Source organism: Dothidotthia symphoricarpi (genome assembly GCF_010015815.1).
Source record: "Dothidotthia symphoricarpi CBS 119687 unplaced genomic scaffold P153scaffold_5, whole genome shotgun sequence".
Taxonomy (NCBI): Eukaryota; Fungi; Ascomycota; class Dothideomycetes; order Pleosporales; family Dothidotthiaceae; genus Dothidotthia; species Dothidotthia symphoricarpi.
In genome coordinates, this window is record NW_022985012.1 from 357,213 (window position 1) to 375,651 (window position 18,439).

Consider the following 18,439-nt stretch of genomic DNA (forward strand, 5'->3'; position numbering starts at 1 on the left):
ATTAAAGGGTCGACTGAGATGTCGGAGCGTCGACGTGTTGAACGTGAAAAGTGTGCATGCAGAAGAGTGATCAGTGCCTGCCGAGCCAGTGACGCAACCCAGCTTGGAGTGCTTAGTCTAGCCCTTCACTTTCGTCTGCATTCGTGTTATTGAATCCTCTTGTTTGGTGAACAAGGTTTGTGTTCGGGGCATATAATGATCTAAGCATTCTTGGCAGAGGCTTGTACCTTGCCACATCCGAGATGATCGTCATAACAACCGCGACACTGGCATCTAGTGTTTAGTGTGTAGCAAAAAACGTCAAAATCAGGTTTGAATTGCGGGCCGTGTCTCCCGCTTGTGTCCATGGCATGATGTGCTTCCCAGTGCCACGCTTCAAAAGGCAGGCGTGCCCGCGTCGTGTAGACTGTAGAAAGACGTCCGCAAGATGATTTCCAGCCCCCTCCTTTCCCTCGCCCTCGCTGGCACCGCCCAAGCAGCATACTCCTTTAATCCCCTCGAGCATCTCGCCGGCATTGCCCCATATTTCGAGAGTCCGGTGCTCGACCCCAAGCCGCCGCAAGGCTGCAATGTTAGCCGCGCCGCCTATCTTGTACGCCATGCTGCCATCTACGCGAACGACTTTGATTACGAGGAGTACATTGAGCCTTTCACCGACAAGCTCGTGAACACAACTGCAGACTGGCGCAGGGCGGGTCCTTTGGATTTCCTGGCGACATGGCAGTCGCCTATCACCGAAGAGGAACTGGAGGATCTGACGACTGTTGGCAGACTTGAGGCGTACAAGCTGGGCGTGGATGTTCGCCTGCGCTATCCGTCCTTCAAGGCGCCTAAGCAGGTGTGGACGTCGACGGCAGAGCGGACTGAGCTCAGCACATCTTCGTTTATCGACGGATTGTCTGGATCAAGCAACAAGACGGAGCAAGTTTCGGTGCCCGAGAGTGAAGCACGTGGTGCCGATTCGTTGACGCCTTACAAGGGCTGCCCGAAATACAGCTCTTCCTATGGAAGCGACCAGTCATCAGTACGTGATATTTGCAGCACTGGTGCTTTCTGAAACTAACTTGCCTAGGAATACAAGGAGGTCTACACAGCACCCATCATCGCGCGTCTGCACGACCTCGCCCCTGGCTTCAACTTCACTGCGGATGACATCGTGGGCATGCAAGAGCTTTGCGGATATGAGACGGTCATCAGAGGATCGTCGCCCTTCTGCTCCCCAGAGCTCTTCTCTCCAAACGAGTGGCTTGCCTTCGAGTACATGAACGATATCCAGTACCACTACAACGTCGGATACGGCAACCAGATCTCAGGCGTCCTCGGCTTCCCATGGTTGGACGCCACGACTGAAACTCTCTTCAACGAGAGCGCCGAGCAAGACATTCACGTGTCGTTCACCCACCGAGAGTTGCCACCCACGGTTATTGTCGCCCTTGGTATTTTCAACAACTCTGCCTTCTCTGGAGCCAACGACGTAAACGCCACTATGCCGCTTAAAATGCAAAACTACGGACGCGCCTGGAGGTCTTCGCTGATCATTCCCTTCTTGACAAACATCGCTATTGAGAGGATGACATGCGACTCTTATGGTTTCGCCGACGGCGATTACGTCCGAGTGCTAGTCAACCAGAGCCCTCAACCGCTGCCTTGCGCTGACGGGCCGGGTGAGAGCTGCTCGCAAGCTGCATACCAGAAGTACATCCAGGGTAGAGGCGAGCTCTTCGGCGGTTACACCGAGAAGTGCCAGCCTGATTACACAAACTCGACCGACACACTGAGCATTTACAGCTCTTAATGATAATACGTTAAATAGTTTAATATTATACCCCTTTCCTCGCTCGACTTTGCTCGTTCTGTTTGACAAAATACGTGTGCTTTGGTGTAAGTGATTCTTGTGAGACCGAATTGTAAACGAGTGTAAAGGACGGTGTTGATTCAAGCTCATCTGGATTGGGTGGTTGAATGATAATGATATTTCATGTTTTGTGATCCGTCGGAAAGACTGAGCTTGATAGCTACAGACACATCGAATTGTCTTATATCAGTACTCAGCCTTTCAACCACGCTGATACCTATCTATTATGAAGTTCCAAGGAGTTTTTGTCTATGATTTTATGCACATTCCTATTTATGTTTGTTCACGTGATTTATTGCAGCCTACAATTTCATATATGAAACTTGCATTTCAAGACTCCAAAAGTCGAATACAAACCTCTTGGAATAGCAGGGAACGGTAGTGTGCACACGATGAATGTGCAACACAATCAGGTCCAACTTTCGAAGACGTCATGACTATGAGCGCCGAATACGATAACCTGACGCTCCGAGTACTTCCTCGAACCGCCGATCGCAACCATAACACTGCACGAACAGGTAAATCTTGCGATGGGAGGAGACACCAAAGACACTCGCCCTAGTGTCATAATTGTCGGCGCTGGTGTTGGAGGCGTCGCCACCGCAGCGCGTCTGGCAGCAGCAGGGTGCAAAGTCACGGTAGTCGAGAAGAATGCCTTTTCTGGTGGAAGGTGTAGTTTGATACATCGTCAGGGATACGTATGATTTCCCGTGCTGTACATACGGCCAACAAGACTGATTGGCTGACTTTTGCACAGAGATTCGATCAAGGCCCGAGTTTACTTCTACTACCTCAACTTTTCCACGAGACATTCCAGGAACTCGGGACCTCGCTCGAAGACGAAGGCGTTAAATTGGTCAAATGCGAACCCAATTACAACGTTCATTTTCACGATGGCACCTCTTTCAGACTCTCGACAGACCTCGCTGACATGAAGGCTGAGGTGGAGCGTTTCGAGGGCAAGGACGGGTTTGAGCGCTATCTTGGCTTTCTTCAAGAGTCGCATCGCCACTACGAATTGGCTGTCACTCATGTACTGAAGAAAAACTTTTACTCGTTGCTGAGCATGATGCGTCCAAGTTTCTTGAAACATCTTCTCGAATTACATCCTTTTGAAAGCATCTACAGCAGGGCGAGCAAGTATTTTTGGACGGAGAGATTGAGAAGAGTATTCACGTTTGCGAGCATGTACATGGGCATGAGTCCCTTTGATGCTCCTGGAACATACAGCTTGCTGCAATATACGGAGCTGGCTGAGGGGATATGGTATCCACTTGGTGGTTTCCACAAGGTATGTATGTACGCACGCATTAATTACTCACGCTGACTGGGCCAGGTGGTAGAAGCCCTCGTCAACATTGGGGAGCGTCTGGGCGTTGAGTACATGTTTGATAGTCCTATTGCCGAGATCAAAATCTCAGATGACGGGAAGCGCGCAACAGGCATTGTTTTCGAAGACGAAGGGAAGAAACCACTGCACGCGGACGTGGTCATCTGCAACGCAGACTTATCATATGCGTACAACCAACTCCTACCTACGACATCCTTCGCGAAGTCACTTCTGAAACGCAAAGCTTCATGTTCGAGTATATCCTTCTACTGGGCGCTCGACAAGCAGTTCCCCGAACTAACGGCACACAACATCTTCCTCGCCGAGGACTTCAAGGAGAGCTTCGACAGCATCTTCAAGAAGCACTTGATTCCCGACCAGCCAAGCTTCTACGTAAACGTTCCGTCTCGCGTGGACCCTTCTGCCGCTCCTAAGGGATGCGATTCCATCGTCGTACTCGTTCCTGTGGGACACTTGCACGACTCGGCAACAGACTCCCACAAAGGGCTTGCGAGCTCAGCAGGCACATCGCAAGATTGGGATGCCATGGTCGCTACAGCACGCAGCATGGTTCTCAAGACTATCGAAACGCGGCTCGCCATTTCCCTCGGCGCGCATATCACAGAGGAGGTAGTCAACACACCACCAAGCTGGAAATCCACGTTCAACCTTGATCGAGGCGCGATCCTCGGACTGAGCCATTCGTTCTTCAACGTCCTGAGCTTTCGTCCGAAGACTAAACATCGGAGTATCGAGAGTCTGTACTTTGTCGGCGCGAGTACGCATCCAGGGACTGGTGTGCCGATTGTTCTTGCTGGTGCGAAGTTGGTCAGCGAGCAGGTTATGGACTCGTTGCGAGCGGAGAAGCGGATCCCGAGGTTGAGCTCAGGAGACAAGACACAGAAGAAGAGTGTTAATCCTCTAGATGTCACGCAGGGACTAGCATTTGGCGGGTTGCTTCAGATGGGTCTGCTGGCGTTCTTCGTCATGTTCGTCTTGAGATCTATGGGTGTGTGGAATTAGAAGGTAATGGGCATAGACAATGGTATGCGAAGTTTAGTTTCTTTCTCGCCCTTCTGAGGGAAATACGGTGTATTCGTATCATGCCATGCTCGTGGTATGGCTGTTGTTGCATACTATCTGCTGTTAGTCATAAGCACTATTTCTATTATCTCTCGATCAGAGTCCGAAATATTGGCATATGTTCACATAACACGTGCACAATCATCGTCAACATGGGAGATCACACATGGGGTATCGCATGAGAAAAGCAACAAGTGTTCAAAGAGGTATGCCAGTCTTGAGTGTTCAGATGTCATATTGAAATTAAGCTGATCATACGTGATCAGCGAGTATACTATTATTGTAAAGAAAAGCTCTGTAACTATCAGCCTAGGAGGCTTATCAACTTTTGTTTGCCTCGACTTTGACCAGTTTCGTGGCTTGTCTTTGTTACCGTTCTCACGGACTCAAAACCCCGTTGCCTTCTGATTTGCTCTTCAGTAAACCAATTTCCATGTAGGCCATAGGGGATCCTCGTGGGTAGCTGGATCTTGCAGACAACTCTATCCATTGTGCTAGCATCCAAGACCCACAACTCGCTCTTTGCGCCCACTCTGCACTCACCTTGTTCGTCCAGTTGGTTTTCGTCAAAGACATAAAATAGTAGGTAGCCCTCTTCTTCAAGAACTTCAGAGTCGTGGCGCACGCGAGGAACGAACCTGGCTTCCTGAGCAAAATGACGAGGGGGAAGTTCAAATGCTTTGATGGAATCCGTGGGGTCTCGGGAAGCGAGAATCTGCTGAATGGTGCGATTATCAACACAGCCTGTAATTTCTTCTGGTTTCGAAGTTTGTGCACGAGCAAGGAGGGCTTTGACATCCATTCTGACGATCACGTCGATCTTTGTGGCCTTGCCCAGTGCGGCGCCAAAGGATTCGACGGACGTACTGCAACCATAAACATAGCGCGCGTGATCCATGTCGGTAAATGGGGACACTGCGGGAAATTCGAAAGGTATGGCCGACAATGCAAATTGGTGCGAGATGGTGTTGGATGCCATGGAATTCAATGGAAAGCGATAGTAGTAGAGTCGACATTGCTCTTGATCGTCGTGCGTCATCGGTATGCTTGTGGACATACTCGCCTCTCCGTCACCTACAGGTGAGTGTACCTGACCTAAAAGCGGCGAGGTTTCGTCGACGGGTCCCTTTTCAAGATCCTGTGTTGCACCAACGCGATCATATCTAGTCAACAAAGGTACGGGCTTGCGACGCGTTGGGTTCTCGCTATTCGGATGGGGCGGAGGCGCGATATTGCCAGCACTAAATACTAGAGACGCAGACGTAAGGCGACAAGCAAGAAGGTTGACAGCAACAGTGTTACCCTCGCTATCGAGCTCATCCCACGTGTTGGCCGTGTGGAAAATACAGCAACCACTGGTCTCGAACCATCGTACCGCCTGTGGACAGTGACGAGGGAAAACACCAAATCGAGCGGGCTTTTTAGGCTCATACGAGACGACAGGCCTGTTTTTCGCAAGGTTCAGGGGAGACAGGGTAAGCGGAAGATCGAGGATAACGGTGTGATGCCTTGACACGCCAAAGTCGTGCATTAGTTTTCCGCCAGAACACCCGGGAACCGGAGCATTGAGTAGTCTCGTGGATTCTGGGACTGGTGTGATGGTTTTGGTGGCTGTTGTTGGTATGAGGGAATAGTGTACGTAGGGTGGGATAAAACTGCAGTGAAAAAGGATCATTTCCCCAGTTACAGGATCCACCTTGGGATGGCCCGTCGTCCATTCCCGAATCCAGCTCAACGGTCCTGATCCCCCAAGCCCAGGCTGTTGCTTGCCGTGCGGCATCCGGGGAGAGGGTTCGCCTTCCGCCCTGATTCCGTCGAACCAGCCAACAGTCTCAAGCTCCGGCAATGTGACACGAATTGGTGGTCCGCTCTCGCACGCCGCCAGGGCTCGTCCGTCATGATAGAGAACGCTGGTGTTTGCGACACTGATTCTCTTTATGGCATATTGTGACCCGGGAAGACGAGATAACAAAACGATAAAAACACTACGCAGGATTCTCCACACGATGAAAATCAGGCTGGAAATTGGATTGACCAGTGTTGCGATGCTTGGCAGTATGGGCGTCCGCAAAGAGCTGTTCTCAACGGCGGAGAGGTACACATCAGTGAGAATGAATTGGTTGACAAAGTGCACGACGGGCTTGTTTGTGCCAATGGGCGAGCGTTCGAACCACACGCCTGAAAGCATCCCATCGCCATCGAACCAGTGGGCTTCACGTCCAAGATCGGAATTGGTGACGGGGTTGCCTCCGTTTCGAACATACATGCCGCCATGCAGCTCTTCAGGAAGGTCTCCAGTCCAAGTGACGGGTGTCGGAGGCCAGGTCTTTGCCACGGGCGCAAAGTTGCCAGTGAGGTATCTGTGACATTGTCAGGCACGCGTAAGTCGAAGACGACGAGAAGACAACATACGGGTGTTTCGACGCTCCATCCCGGCTCCTCTTTGGAGTGGACATTGCGAATGAAGAGAGATGGTGCTCTCGACATTGCGAGTTCTCCGGTTACAATGGCCGAACAGCGAACATACGATTGAACGACGCGTCGTTGCAGGCATTAGATGACATGTGCTAACGATGCAAGTCACTGAGGAATAATGATGTCACAGCCCGGCGCTCGGACTATGCACCAGGCTGCATGCGGCAGGGCTCGTTCATGGTGGGAGCCGCGTTTCCAACGACACCCCAACACACCATGGCCGTCTCAAATCGACATAGATCGCAATCCCAGGGCACATCAGACGGAGCGCTCCAACGCCATCAGCTGTGACAATGGGAACTGACTATGCGCTTGTGTACGTTGACATGCGGGTGCTGGCAACATCAATAGACTGACGGAGAGCGGCCAGCCATGTCAAGTACACCATTCCACCGGCCGTGTTGCTCACTCTGCTGTACCGACCTCTGTTTACCAAGCTGGACGCCTACAAAGTCGGATTCCTCGTGACGGTACGTACAGCGACTCTCGCTGCGAAGGCGCTGCCCTGACACTGGAAGGTCGCCGTCGTCTCAACCATCCCCTGGGACTCGTACCTCATTCGCACCCGCATCTGGAGCTACCCTAGCCATGTCATTATTGGCCCGACGCTACTCGATATTCCCCTCGAGGAGGTTTTCTTCTTCATCATCCAGACTTACAACACGTCACTCTTGTACCTCATTCTCACCCGCCCCACCTTCCAGCCAGCCTATCTACACGCTGGGCGCCTCGCGTCACGAGCACAAGGGTCCTACCAGAAGCTCGCTGGACAGGTGGTTCTCCTTGGAGCAATTGCGTGGGGATGGTGCCGTGTTAGTGAGAATGGGTTGGGGACTTACACCGGGCTCATACTGGTCTGGTCGGGTCCCTTTTTGCTGCTGCTGTGGTAAGATATGGTTCCTACACGTGTGAGACTGTGACACTAATGAGGATATAGGAGCCTTGCGCACCAGTTCATCCTTGGCCTCCCGTTGACGAACACTCTGCTGCCCATTATACTTCCGACTCTCTACCTCTGGGTCGTTGACACCCTGGCCTTGCGTAGGGGAACTTGGGTCATCAGCAAAGGCACCAAATATAGCGTGCACCTGTGGGACGGATTGGAGATTGAGGAAGCTCTTTTCTTCCTTGTGACAAACACACTCATCGTTTTTGGTCAACTCGCCTTTGACAACGCCCTCGCCGTATTGCATACATTTCCGACACTGTTCCCAGACCCGCCACTGTTACCGTCACCAGTAGTTCTCATGCGTGCCCTTCTGACTCCGCGCTCACAATACGATGACGCACGCCTTACGGGTCTTCAGGAGGCCGTGCACCGCTTGAAAAAGAAGAGCCGTAGCTTTTACCTCGCTTCTTCGACTTTCCCGGGACTTTTGCGGGCTGATCTATTACTGCTTTACTCCTTCTGCCGCGTCGCTGATGATTTAGTGGATAACGCTACTACAGCTCAAGAAGCCAAAGACTGGATAACCAAACTGCACAGATTTTTGGGCATTGCGTACAGTGAGAACGGATCAAAGACTTCAATGTTGAATCACATTCATAATGATTTTCCACTCGACGCCCAATCCGCCCTACAGCAACTTCCAGTCACTAAGATGTCGCGTCAGCCTTTAGAAGATTTGCTTCGCGGGTTTGAGATGGATCTTGCTTTCAATACTGCGCCTCCGATTAGAACTGAAGCAGACCTACGGTTGTACTCTGAAAGGGTGGCTGGCACTGTAGCTCAAATGTGCATTGAGTTGATCTTCAACTTATACCCCAGTAACATGACATCCAAAGAGCAATGTAAGATTGTCAGCGCTGGAAATCGCGCGGGCATTGCACTGCAGTACGTCAACATTGCACGAGACATAGGTGTTGATGCCAAGATTGGTCGTGTGTATCTACCATCAACCTGGCTACAGGAAGTTGGGATGAATTACGACGACGTCCTGAAGGCCCCCAACGACCCGCGGATAGAAAGGCTGCGCACGCGACTGTTGGACAATGCTTTCTCCCTCTATACAGAGGCCAAGGGCGCCATTGAGCATTTGCCAATTGAAGCTAGAGGGCCAATCAGGGTCGCCATTGAAAGCTACATGGAGATTGGCAGGGCATTGAGACAAGACGGTTATATAGTGAAAGCTGGACGGGCCACTGTGCCAAAATGGAGGCGGTTGGTGGTCGCGTGGAAGACTTTACATCTGTAGCGAGCAATGGTGGCCTTATGCGGCAAAAAAAAGATCGATTACATGTACGGAATACTTCAAAATACCATATACATCATGACAGCCTGATTAAATTATCGTTGAGTCGCTCTTTGTAGCCAAATACATGACTAGCAGATAGTTCCGACGTTCCGAAGAATTCGCGTGGCTCACTCTCTACAACTTCACCCTGATTGATTTGACCATCACGTTAGCCATCCGTCGCATCCGATATTTGTATTGCCTGATATGGATCCCGGTCGGCTACTCAACCCTGCAGATGCATTTTACAACTCCCCAGCAGTGACTAGAAAGAGAAGGGATGGGCCACGCAGCGTAGGTCGCCGGCCAAAAGGTCACTACAAGAAGCTCCTATGGTTCAAACAGCCATGTCAGTTACGACGGCGCGAATCGAGTAGCAATGTCTGATGAGCACAGTCCCCGACAACTACACCGACGAAAAGACATTTCTCGATCATCTCCAACGCAATCCACGTCTGCAGCCTTATGAATTCTGGTCACTCATGGCCGATGTGTCCGTCATTGTGCAGCATCTTGCGTCAGTCGCCATCTTCTGCTGTTGTTTCGTTGCCATCATTCAAGGCAGAGTGTCATCTGTTTCAGTAGTAGGCTGGGCAAGCCTGTGTACCGTCTTGGGTTGGGTGTTGTGGGATCATTGGATGGGGCAAGAGTTGGGTGCACCGCCAGAACCGTCTTCAACACATACACCTACCAATGACACGAGCGAGACTTCTTTTCCCGGCGCGTCAACTCTCTCACCGCGCGCTCAGCAGCGGCTAGCAACTGCAAAGTCTGCTGTGCTGATCTATGCTGCTCTGCTTGGTCTCAGCCCCATCCTCAAGTCGTTGACACGCTCGACAACCAGTGATTCCATTTGGGCTATCAGCTCATGGTTACTGATGATGAATGTTGCTTTCTTCGACTACAGCGGCGGTTCAGGTGCACAGTAAGATAGCTTGTATCGTACTCATAGGTTGTTCGCTAATCAACTGTGTAGACTACCAGCTTCTATATCAACTAATTCTGCAATGATGGCATCTGCTGTTCTTGCCTCGCGTCTTCCCTCCACCACACACGTGTTTTCCTTGACCCTCTTCTCCATTGAGGTATTCGGTCTTTTCCCAATCTTCCGACGACAACTTCGTGCGCAGTCTGGGCAAGGCCATCTGGTTCTTACGATCGCGCTGATCATCGCTGCGTGGGGCGGTGTGTTCGTTATCTTGACTGGTGGTGGCCAGGGCGCCTTTATCGCTGGTGTGATTTTGGGGGGCATAGTCACTTTCCTTTGTATGGGCATTTGCAGCTGGTGGTTGATCGGGCTGCAGAAATACAAGAACGAGATTCGTGGTCCATGGGATCCTGCAAGACCAATCATTCGGCGGCGCTGGGATTGATGTCTCGTGGGTGAAAGATGTATACTTTTTTCCCTCACATATGCTACAATAACAACTGCACAAATTCTCCGGGACCTCGGTATGGCTTCTGCTAAGTCAATTAATAGATTGTGAGACAGTTTGGCGGCTCGAGAAGGCGTTATTAGCGGCATGCGCCTCTGTCCTACATAACCGCCGGCGGTGGTAATTTCCACTACAACGGCAGAACCCTCTTGGGGCCGATTGTCAAACTTTAAGGGACATGTATCTAATGGCCTCTTCCCCGCCTGAAGATTGACATCTCAGCTTCCATGCCTTCGTTTCCAAACTACTCTCGTTCCTAGACCATGTCTCTGCGTCCTAAGGACAAGCGGTCGCGGTCCAAGTCGCCGGGACGCGGTCGCACACGCTCTCACTCCAGCAGCCAGGCACACCACAGCTCAGCTGCAGCCCCGCAGTACGAGGTTAGGCAACCAGGAGGACAGCCGTACGCGACGTGAGTAATATAATAAGACTGAGCAAGGGAGAGCCTCTGCGCCCTTTCCCATTCTCTCCATCAGTGTTTGTTTTTGTGAAAGAGTAGAGAAAAGAGAGCTGAGACATGGCCTTTAGAACACCGCAGAACAACGTCCAATACGCGCCCATCCCACCGCAGTTCGCATACACTGCTACGCCTGCCTCTCATGCCGCGCACGCGAGGACTCCGTCGACGGGCGGGAACGCGCCGCAGTATGCGCAACCGCAGCCGCAGCCGCACAATTCTAATGCTTTCAACGCGTCGCAGGCCCAGTATGCTGCCGTGCAGCCAAGTGTAGCCCAGCCCGTGTATGCGCCTCAACCTCCAGTCCAGCAACCTATGCGTGCGCCGCCTCCAATGGCTCCGCAACCTATGCGCGCGCCGCCCCAGACAGCCCAGCAACCCGTGTATGCGCCGCAACCACCGGCCCAGCCCACGTATGCGCAGCAACCACAAGCTCAGCAACCGGCGTATGCGCAACAACCAGCGCAGCAACAGACGTATGCGCAACAGCCGGTGCAGCAAACTAGGCATGCGCCATCGCCAACAGCTCAGCAGCCCATGTATGCGCAGCCTCCAATGGGATCGCGCTCTCCGCGCCCAGAACACCACCGCGCAATGTCGCAACCAATAGGCTCGTATGACGGTCGCAAGCTGGTCGAGATCGTCCCAGGCGGCGGCGGCGGTGGGGGAAACCTCAACATTGCGACTGCAGGCAGGTCGGGAGGGTTCCAAGACGGGGCTCTACCGCCGCCGAGTCCATTACTGGAGGCATACCACGGCACATATCAATCCATAAGTCCCATGCCCCAAGCCATGATGCTCGACGACGACTTATCTCATCTGTCGGTGCTCGACAGCCACTCCCCACGATCCTCCAGTCGCTCCAGGCATGGCCGCCATCGCTCACTCTCACCCTTACCACCACCATCAAATGCCTTGTCGCGGCCGGCACACAACGACAAGCTCGCTATGGAAGCATCCGGCCGTGGCGGGCGACCCCAAGAGAACGAAAAGCGGAGGGTAAAGGCCTACGACGCAACCGAGGACGCCTTTGCGCTCGTCGACGCCATGGCTGGTCGAGCTCCTAATCCAGACCCCATGATCGACATCCTACCAGCGTTATCGCACGACGAGATGCTGGAGCTGAGGTCCGAGTACAAGCGCCACTGCAAAGTCCAAGGCCGCGGCATCAACATCGCCAAACATATCAAGTTGAAAACGACTGGTAGCTTCGGCAAAGTCGCCTACGTCACCGCACTGGGCAAGTACGAGGGCGAAGGCTACTGGGCAAACTACTGGTACCAGTCGCATTCTGCGCGCCGCGAGCTGCTCATCGAAGCGCTCATGGGCCGCCAGAACCACGAAATGCGCGAGATCAAGGCAGCCTTCAAGGACAAGCGCTATGGCGACTCGCTCACGCGCTGCATGGACAAGGAGCTCAAGGCGGACAAGTTCCGCAAAGCCGTTCTCATGACCCTCGAAGGCGAGCGCCAGGAGGAAACAGATGTGTGGCCGCCTGAATACGTACATCGTGACGTTGACACGCTGTATAAAGCGATCAAGGCACGCGAGGGCGGCGAAAGCACTATTCTGAGCATCGTCCTTATGCGGAGCGATGCGCATCTGCGCGAGGTGCTGCGCACGTACGAGAGAGTGTACCAGGGTAGCTTTGCTCGAGACGCCCTGCGCAAGAGCAACAACCTAGTCGTAAGCACAATATCTCCCCTATCCAGCGAGACAAACAAGTAACTAACACTCTCCCCAGGGCGAAGTCGTAGCCCACATCCTCAACGGCGTCATCAACCGCCCTGCACGAGACGCAATGCTCCTCCACCACGCGCTCATGGACCTCATCGAGCCCACGCCCGATGGGCCCCGCACATCCTCCAACCGCGTGTCCGCCCGCGAAACGTCGTCCAGCAAGCATGAGCGCCAGCAGCGCGTCGAGTTGCTCATCTCGCGCCTCGTGCGCTTGCATTGGGATCGTGCGCATCTCATGCGCGTGCAGACGGAGTATGAGGAGAAGTACGGACGTGTGGTGGAGGAGGATTTGGAGGAGGCGACGAAGGGGGATTTCAGGGAGTTTTGCATCGCTATCTGTCAGTCGGCGAGGTAGGTGGGAGGGAGGGGGGTGATTAGGGTGGAGCTTCAGTGTATAGTATGATGAGAGGCTGAGTGCCTAGAATGTTGTGTTTCGATACCTAGCTTGGAATTAAGCCGTTTACTGCATATGAGCGAGAAACTTGAGTTCAGCGAGATCCCCATATGTCAGTGCAAAAGATCTGAACACAATCACACTCCTCACAAGCCTTGATCCTCCCGGCCAACCTCTAACAGGTACACCACTCTTACAACCTCTTAATCTGCTTCTGCACCCTCCCAACCTCCATCTCCAGCCCTCTCAGCTCCCGAGCCAACGTAGCCAAGTCCGGTATCGATCTGTCGACGGCCGAGATGAACGACGCTTGGGCGGAGCGCAGGGCTTGGGGGACCAAGATGCCGAACCAGCGGAGGGGGTCGGAGGCTGGGTTAGGGGATGGTTTTTTGGACTCCTCTGGGGATGGCTTCTCGGACTCCTCTGGGGTTGGAGAATTGGTTTCTTTTTCTGGGCCGTTGGGGGAGGGCTGCGTGGAGGAGGTTGAGAAGGCGATCTGATCTGTGGCGGGTGCGGTTATGGTGCTGGGAGTGTTGGTTAGTTTGTTGGAGTAGGTATTTGCTGGTAGAAAGTGCATGTATGTTGATTTGAGAGTGAGAAAATGAGATAACAGACAATGTTCAACATGAACAACATATGGACTTGAAGAATGAACGGCCTCGATAAGGAATTCTGTCAAATAAACATACATCTTCCGTATCACCTGCATACGCTCATCATAGCAGTCCTGTCCATACCGAGTCGATGTTGATTGATTGTGGAAGTTGGCTTGTGCCAGCGACAAGTAGCCCTGGAAACCCTTTTGTCAGCTCCTATAAATACTAATACCAGGGCAGATATTAAACTCACAGAAGACAACTGTTTCGACAATTGCTCTCTGGCTTTCTGATATTCATCGAGTGTGTTCAGGTACTCTTCCAATAAATCATCCAGCCGAATGAGGAGAGCTTTCTTCTCGTCTTCTGAATTGTCGACGTTCGGTATGCTTTCTGGAGCGAGTACAGGAGATGCTTGAATCTCTGCCATGGCAATTGTTTGGGAGTGAATATACGTGTTATGGATCAAGAGCTCAAGCTTAAGCTCAAGCTCGAGCTGTAGGTACGGTATTGCGGGGCCATCATCCACTAGCGCAATGCACCTCCAGGAAATCCGACATCGACTTTCAACACGCCCAGCGCCAGCAATCGCTCACCACCAACCGCCACAATGCCGAAACCAAACCCATTCCTCACCCTCTTCCGGCGCCACTACTCTATCCACGCCCCAAACCTCACACTCTCGACGCGCCCGCGCCCACAATGCCTGCGCCAACCGCCCTCCCCACGCTCCACACCACGCGTGCTCGTCTTCCGGCGCAGCGTCGGCGGCGGCCCCGGCCTGGACCCGAATTTTGTATCTGTCCTCGACCGGCCGGCGAAAATGGCACGCGTGGGGAAACAACACGGCCCGGGCCTGATCATCCTCGCCATCATCCCGCTCACAGCCTTCGTGCTCGGCTGCTGGCAAGTCAAGCGCCTGGGCTGGAAGACGGAGCTAGTCGCGCGCTTCGAGGACCGGCTCACGTTCCCGCCGCTCGAGCTCCCGCTGCGAATCGACCCTGAGGCTATCGATGCGTTTGACTACCGGCGCGTGTATGCTCGGGGGCGGTTACGGCACGATCAGGAGATGTTGATTGGGCCGCGGATGCTGGATGGGGAGGAGGGGTATACGGTTGTGACGCCGTTGGAGAGGGAGGATGGGAAGGGCGGGAAGCACAAGATCCTGTGTTGTCGCGGGTGGATTAAGAAGGATGCTGCGCCGCAGTGGTTTAGGAAGAAAAATGGTGCGTTGCCCGAGGGGGAGGTCACTGTCGAGGGGCTGTTGAGAGCCCCGCCAAAGGGGAACATGTTTACGCCAAGCAATCTGCCAGAGCAAGGAAAGTGGTTTTTCCCTGATGTCAAGGGCATGGCGGAGTGGAGTGAGAGTCAGGCTGTGTGGGTTGAGGAGACGATGGGTGAGTTCTTCCTGATTGCATGGTAAAATGGATTGGGGTATCTGACTATGGACAGTACCGGACTTGCTCACAAACTATGAGCGCGAACCCAAGGGTGTACCGATTGGGAGGGCGCCGACTGTGAACCTGAGGAACAACCACACGCAGTACATCTTTACTTGGTGCGTAACTTCCACCTTTGCGACTGAAACAACAGCTAATCATCGTCAGGTACGCGTTGAGTTTCGCCACATCCATCATGTTCTGGATGGTTGTCAAGAAGCCTATATCAGGGACCCAGCGGCGGGTACGACACAGCGTCGATTGGTCATAACAGCATAACGCATCTTCATCATTCGTCTTCCTCTTCGATGATGTCCAGCTTCCTCTTCTGCGCCCTCCGCTTGGGCAGCGGCTCCATTCTGAGCTGCTGCAACAGTTCCCTGGGGAGTATCTTCTGCGCAAGCGAGAACACCGTACTGTTCTTGGTAGTTTTGCGAGTTCTGCCGGTCACGATCAGCATATGCACGAGTGTACAGTAGGTGGAATGTAACATACCTTTTCATGAGCGCAATGACGTCGCTCTCTTCAATCACCTTGCGTCCACCGTGCTGCGCATACGCTGCGAGATCCTCGCCAATCTGTTCGAAGAAATCGTCTGTTGTACGTACGAGGGCGGCGAGTGTGTCTTTGCTCAGTTGCGCTTTACTTCCTTGTGACTTCATGAATCCTAGTGCAAGTTTCTTGACGGGTGCTGTTGGGAAGGAAGGGTATTCGAGTCCACGCTTCGAGATCCTCACTTCTTTGGTTTTTCGGCCCGCGCGTTGTTTGGATTCGGCAGCAGAGCGTTCGGGCGACTGTGTTTGCAGACTTCGATCTAGTGCTGGTTCTTCTTCGCGGTATGCGACGAGATCTGCGTCGTTGTCGAAGCCGTCGTCAGATTCCCAGTCAATTACGCCGAGTGCTTCTGCGGGCTCGTCCACGTCCAGTGCTGCAGTCTCCTCCAGCTGTGTGTCCTCCACTTCTTCCTCCAGTTCGTCATCTGGAAGCCCTGGGAGTTCGTTATCCGAGTTTTGCTCGTCTTGCGCTTCTGCAGGCTCTTCTTGCACAGGTATTTGCATGCGCTCTGGAATGTGAAATCTGAACGTGGGATCATCTATGTCGTCCTCTGCGTCGCCAAACACGCCCAGGTCAACATCGCTCGGTCTTCCATCCCTTCGACCTGTCAGTGCTCGAATCTGAGTCGTAGTGTTATCCTCGTCTAGCGCCTCGTCGATGGTCTGGTCAAGTAGCCGGTCGCCGCCAGGCGTACGCTGGTTGATGAACGTTCCGTCGATCTCATATTCCTCTTCAACCGCCCCCAATTCGCTGAAGTCAGCAAATCGCTCGCTGACCCTTCCTGCAAGCCGGGGGTCTTCGCTCAGCGCCCGTCGCCCGAATTCGAGGGATTGGATGGTCCCGCCGTCCACATCATCCGGTAGATCAGGCAGTAATGATTGTCGCGGCGGACGTTCGTGGATACTATCCTCGTCGTACATGTCATCGAGCGCCATGGAAAGGCGGGGCGCAGCGGGGTCAGGGCCATCGTCTACGTCTGGGAGATCCAGTGCGGAATGTCGAGAGCGCCGTGGTAGAGTCTGGGGGGATGGTTCGACCGGGTGACTATCGCGGGCGAGCGCTGTACCGATCAATGACTTGTCGTATAGCAACGCAGACTTGAAATCCTACCTCTGCTCAAATCTCGCAAGATGTCTCGTGGAGTTTCCCTCTGCACTCTCCCACTCCGTCTGCGGTTGTTTCCTGGAGTCCTGGCCGCATTGGCGCGTTCTCGCAGTGCTCTGATCGCATGGGGAGTGGTTGGAGCTACTCGACGCCCTGTAAGAGGCCGTGTCGCTGGTCCGCCTCGGGGCGTCCGCCCAGTGCCTGGAGTATGGAAGGCTGGCGTGTGCCTGCTTCCTGGCGTGGGTCCTGCGCTGATGGCACGACGGAAGGGAGTGGTAGGTTGGATGCGCGGACCAGCGTGCTGTGCCTCTTCTGCCGGCTGCTCCGGGGAGAGGCGCTGTTTCTTACGCGCCGATTCCGCCATGGCTAGGATTGTCCAGATGTGATGTGGGTAGTGGTTTCGTTGGTAGACGTCAGACAGGGAAGTCGCGTTCGGCTTGGAACGCGACAAGACTAGTCTCAAATTAGATTAGACTTATCGATAGGAAGCCGTCTTAAACATTTTCTTCGACTCTCAACATTCACCGTTACATATCCTCACACAAAACACTAGCCACGCCATGTCAGATTCCGAAGAAGATGGCGGCGTGCCCCTGATTGAGGCTGAGTTTGATCCTACATCGACATCGAAGAAGCGGAAGCGGGAGGCAGAACCCGAGGCTGGCAAAGACAGCAAAAAGGCAGCCAAGAAGGCAAAGCGGAAAGAGAAGAAAAAGCTAAAGGTCAAGGATATCGATGAAGATGATCTAGACCAAGAGCTGAGCGTAAACCATGCTTTTGAGAGGATGGACGGCCAGCTGCTTGCAGATTATGTCAATTCACGAACACGACTATATGGCAAGGACCTGAGTAGTGTTGAGCTCGAGGACAAGTTCATTGCTGGTAAGTCGGTCTATCTTCTCTGCTTCACTACTTTACTATGATTATCCGCTTTATACATGCATGGCTTTCAGAGTGTTAGACGAGCTTCTGTTCGTCGACGCGCCTTGTTGACAGTAGGCAACACGTATGAGTATCTGCACTCTTCGCATTCTGATTGATCACTCGGAAGCGTACACGCACTGACCGATCACAGCACGAACTGTTCAGGACAGCGTCAGTTGGACTGAGCCTCGCACAACCGATAACCTCTCCGCTTTCTTGAAAGCGCAGTGCGGCAAATTGGAATCCACGCCTCCAAAACCAGCTGGAGCACCACATACTATCGTTGTCACAGCTTCTGGCATCCGAGCCGCCGACATATGCAGATCTCTCAAGTCTGGACTACCCAAGCAAGGTGTCAAAAACCCGAGTGTGGCCAAGCTGTTTGCGAAACACTTGAAGCTAGCCGATCAGGTAGCACATCTCAAGAAGACAAAGTACGTATGCTAAATTTACGAGAGAAGTGCGGTGTTGACAGTCCTTGCAGAGTCGATTATGGAGTAGGAACACCTGACCGACTATTTGCGTTGTTGGAAGAGAAGGCTCTGTCGACGGCGAATCTCAAACGGGTGGTGATTGATGTGTCGTATATCGACCAGAAGAAGCGCGGCATTCTCGACATGAGGGAGCTTCACGAATCGCTCAACAAGCTTCTTACGAGAAAAGTTTTTGTTAATGAGAGGAAGGACGGCGGCGATGGCATTTTTCTGTTTTACTAGGTTGGAGGTGGTTTACGAAGAGGATGGTGTGCTGCACAATGATACCCAAGATAAATTCGCAATGAAACTACAAGCCGGCTTGAAGACGGCGTTGATCAGAA

At 53.0% G+C, this 18,439-nt stretch overlaps 9 protein-coding genes across 9 annotated transcripts; 6 read left to right on the forward strand and 3 right to left on the reverse strand.

The window, feature by feature from the left end:
* Positions 1–298: 298 nt before the first annotated feature.
* P153DRAFT_429190 (phosphoglycerate mutase-like protein) lies at positions 299–1,841 on the forward strand. Its single transcript, XM_033672758.1, has 2 exons — positions 299–1,024; positions 1,073–1,841. The coding sequence occupies exons 1-2, from the start codon at positions 428–430 to the stop codon at positions 1,793–1,795; spliced, it is 1,320 nt and encodes a 439-aa protein (XP_033526356.1). The 5' UTR covers positions 299–427; the 3' UTR covers positions 1,796–1,841.
* Positions 1,842–2,207: 366 nt separating this feature from the next.
* Positions 2,208–4,427, forward strand: P153DRAFT_421034 (phytoene desaturase). The gene is made up of 3 exons (XM_033672281.1): positions 2,208–2,553; positions 2,613–3,146; positions 3,192–4,427. Exons 1-3 carry the CDS (start codon positions 2,386–2,388, stop codon positions 4,206–4,208), a joined length of 1,719 nt encoding a protein of 572 aa, XP_033526357.1. The 5' UTR covers positions 2,208–2,385; the 3' UTR covers positions 4,209–4,427.
* A 64-nt stretch (positions 4,428–4,491) lies between these two features.
* Positions 4,492–6,825, reverse strand: P153DRAFT_310440 (carotenoid oxygenase). The gene is made up of 2 exons (XM_033664770.1): positions 6,681–6,825; positions 4,492–6,628 (listed from the first exon to the last, which is right to left on the reverse strand). Exons 1-2 carry the CDS (start codon positions 6,722–6,724, stop codon positions 4,573–4,575), a joined length of 2,100 nt encoding a protein of 699 aa, XP_033526358.1. The 5' UTR covers positions 6,725–6,825; the 3' UTR covers positions 4,492–4,572.
* A 211-nt stretch (positions 6,826–7,036) lies between these two features.
* On the forward strand, positions 7,037–9,906 carry P153DRAFT_421037 (terpenoid synthase; the record flags this gene model as incomplete). Its single annotated transcript, XM_033672282.1, has 5 exons — positions 7,037–7,059; positions 7,114–7,213; positions 7,262–7,629; positions 7,681–8,934; positions 9,369–9,906. The coding sequence occupies 5 exons, from the start codon at positions 7,037–7,039 to the stop codon at positions 9,904–9,906; spliced, it is 2,283 nt and encodes a 760-aa protein (XP_033526359.1).
* A 600-nt stretch (positions 9,907–10,506) lies between these two features.
* Positions 10,507–13,060, forward strand: P153DRAFT_364437 (Annexin). The gene is made up of 3 exons (XM_033667605.1): positions 10,507–10,825; positions 10,942–12,556; positions 12,615–13,060. Exons 1-3 carry the CDS (start codon positions 10,677–10,679, stop codon positions 12,963–12,965), a joined length of 2,115 nt encoding a protein of 704 aa, XP_033526360.1. The 5' UTR covers positions 10,507–10,676; the 3' UTR covers positions 12,966–13,060.
* Positions 12,898–14,071, reverse strand: P153DRAFT_182386 (uncharacterized protein). Its single transcript, XM_033662375.1, has 3 exons — positions 13,854–14,071; positions 13,694–13,794; positions 12,898–13,528 (listed from the first exon to the last, which is right to left on the reverse strand). Exons 1-3 carry the CDS (start codon positions 14,028–14,030, stop codon positions 13,198–13,200), a joined length of 609 nt encoding a protein of 202 aa, XP_033526361.1. The 5' UTR covers positions 14,031–14,071; the 3' UTR covers positions 12,898–13,197.
* A 92-nt stretch (positions 14,072–14,163) lies between these two features.
* Positions 14,164–15,481, forward strand: P153DRAFT_364438 (SURF-family protein Shy1). Its single transcript, XM_033667606.1, has 3 exons — positions 14,164–14,997; positions 15,053–15,158; positions 15,208–15,481. The coding sequence occupies exons 1-3, from the start codon at positions 14,211–14,213 to the stop codon at positions 15,308–15,310; spliced, it is 996 nt and encodes a 331-aa protein (XP_033526362.1). The 5' UTR covers positions 14,164–14,210; the 3' UTR covers positions 15,311–15,481.
* P153DRAFT_364439 (uncharacterized protein) lies at positions 14,973–17,091 on the reverse strand. The gene is made up of 3 exons (XM_033667607.1): positions 16,705–17,091; positions 15,535–16,654; positions 14,973–15,479 (listed from the first exon to the last, which is right to left on the reverse strand). The coding sequence occupies exons 1-3, from the start codon at positions 17,060–17,062 to the stop codon at positions 15,329–15,331; spliced, it is 1,629 nt and encodes a 542-aa protein (XP_033526363.1). The 5' UTR covers positions 17,063–17,091; the 3' UTR covers positions 14,973–15,328.
* Positions 17,092–17,224: 133 nt separating this feature from the next.
* On the forward strand, positions 17,225–18,437 carry P153DRAFT_364440 (uncharacterized protein). The gene is made up of 3 exons (XM_033667608.1): positions 17,225–17,580; positions 17,774–18,056; positions 18,107–18,437. The coding sequence occupies exons 1-3, from the start codon at positions 17,259–17,261 to the stop codon at positions 18,336–18,338; spliced, it is 837 nt and encodes a 278-aa protein (XP_033526364.1). The 5' UTR covers positions 17,225–17,258; the 3' UTR covers positions 18,339–18,437.
* The last annotated feature ends 2 nt before the right edge of the window (positions 18,438–18,439 follow it).

Excerpts from the sequence above, each read along its gene's own strand:
- P153DRAFT_429190 (XM_033672758.1), top strand. The coding sequence starts at position 428 with ATGATTTCCAGCCCCCTCCTTTCCCTCGCCCTCGCTGGCACCGCCCAA. Across the intron at positions 1,025-1,072 it reads ATGGAAGCGACCAGTCATCA|GAATACAAGGAGGTCTACAC; the intron begins GTACGTGATATT and ends TAACTTGCCTAG.
- P153DRAFT_421034 (XM_033672281.1), top strand. The coding sequence starts at position 2,386 with ATGGGAGGAGACACCAAAGACACTCGCCCTAGTGTCATAATTGTCGGC. Across the intron at positions 2,554-2,612 it reads TGATACATCGTCAGGGATAC|AGATTCGATCAAGGCCCGAG; the intron begins GTATGATTTCCC and ends ACTTTTGCACAG. Across the intron at positions 3,147-3,191 it reads CACTTGGTGGTTTCCACAAG|GTGGTAGAAGCCCTCGTCAA; the intron begins GTATGTATGTAC and ends TGACTGGGCCAG.
- P153DRAFT_310440 (XM_033664770.1), bottom strand. The coding sequence starts at position 6,724 with ATGTCCACTCCAAAGAGGAGCCGGGATGGAGCGTCGAAACACCC. Across the intron at positions 6,629-6,680 it reads GATGGAGCGTCGAAACACCC|ATACCTCACTGGCAACTTTG; the intron begins GTATGTTGTCTT and ends ACAATGTCACAG.
- P153DRAFT_364437 (XM_033667605.1), top strand. The coding sequence starts at position 10,677 with ATGTCTCTGCGTCCTAAGGACAAGCGGTCGCGGTCCAAGTCGCCGGGA. Across the intron at positions 10,826-10,941 it reads GGAGGACAGCCGTACGCGAC|AACACCGCAGAACAACGTCC; the intron begins GTGAGTAATATA and ends CATGGCCTTTAG. Across the intron at positions 12,557-12,614 it reads GCAAGAGCAACAACCTAGTC|GGCGAAGTCGTAGCCCACAT; the intron begins GTAAGCACAATA and ends CACTCTCCCCAG.
- P153DRAFT_182386 (XM_033662375.1), bottom strand. The coding sequence starts at position 14,030 with ATGGCAGAGATTCAAGCATCTCCTGTACTCGCTCCAGAAAGCATACCG. Across the intron at positions 13,795-13,853 it reads TGTCGAAACAGTTGTCTTCT|GGCTACTTGTCGCTGGCACA; the intron begins GTGAGTTTAATA and ends AAGGGTTTCCAG. Across the intron at positions 13,529-13,693 it reads ATGCAGGTGATACGGAAGAT|CACCATAACCGCACCCGCCA; the intron begins GTATGTTTATTT and ends CAACACTCCCAG.
- P153DRAFT_364438 (XM_033667606.1), top strand. The coding sequence starts at position 14,211 with ATGCCGAAACCAAACCCATTCCTCACCCTCTTCCGGCGCCACTACTCT. Across the intron at positions 14,998-15,052 it reads GTGGGTTGAGGAGACGATGG|TACCGGACTTGCTCACAAAC; the intron begins GTGAGTTCTTCC and ends GACTATGGACAG. Across the intron at positions 15,159-15,207 it reads ACGCAGTACATCTTTACTTG|GTACGCGTTGAGTTTCGCCA; the intron begins GTGCGTAACTTC and ends AATCATCGTCAG.
- P153DRAFT_364439 (XM_033667607.1), bottom strand. The coding sequence starts at position 17,062 with ATGGCGGAATCGGCGCGTAAGAAACAGCGCCTCTCCCCGGAGCAGCCG. Across the intron at positions 16,655-16,704 it reads CTTGCGAGATTTGAGCAGAG|CGCTCGCCCGCGATAGTCAC; the intron begins GTAGGATTTCAA and ends TGATCGGTACAG. Across the intron at positions 15,480-15,534 it reads GTCATTGCGCTCATGAAAAG|AACTCGCAAAACTACCAAGA; the intron begins GTATGTTACATT and ends CGTGACCGGCAG.
- P153DRAFT_364440 (XM_033667608.1), top strand. The coding sequence starts at position 17,259 with ATGTCAGATTCCGAAGAAGATGGCGGCGTGCCCCTGATTGAGGCTGAG. Across the intron at positions 17,581-17,773 it reads CGAGGACAAGTTCATTGCTG|CACGAACTGTTCAGGACAGC; the intron begins GTAAGTCGGTCT and ends GACCGATCACAG. Across the intron at positions 18,057-18,106 it reads GCACATCTCAAGAAGACAAA|AGTCGATTATGGAGTAGGAA; the intron begins GTACGTATGCTA and ends CAGTCCTTGCAG.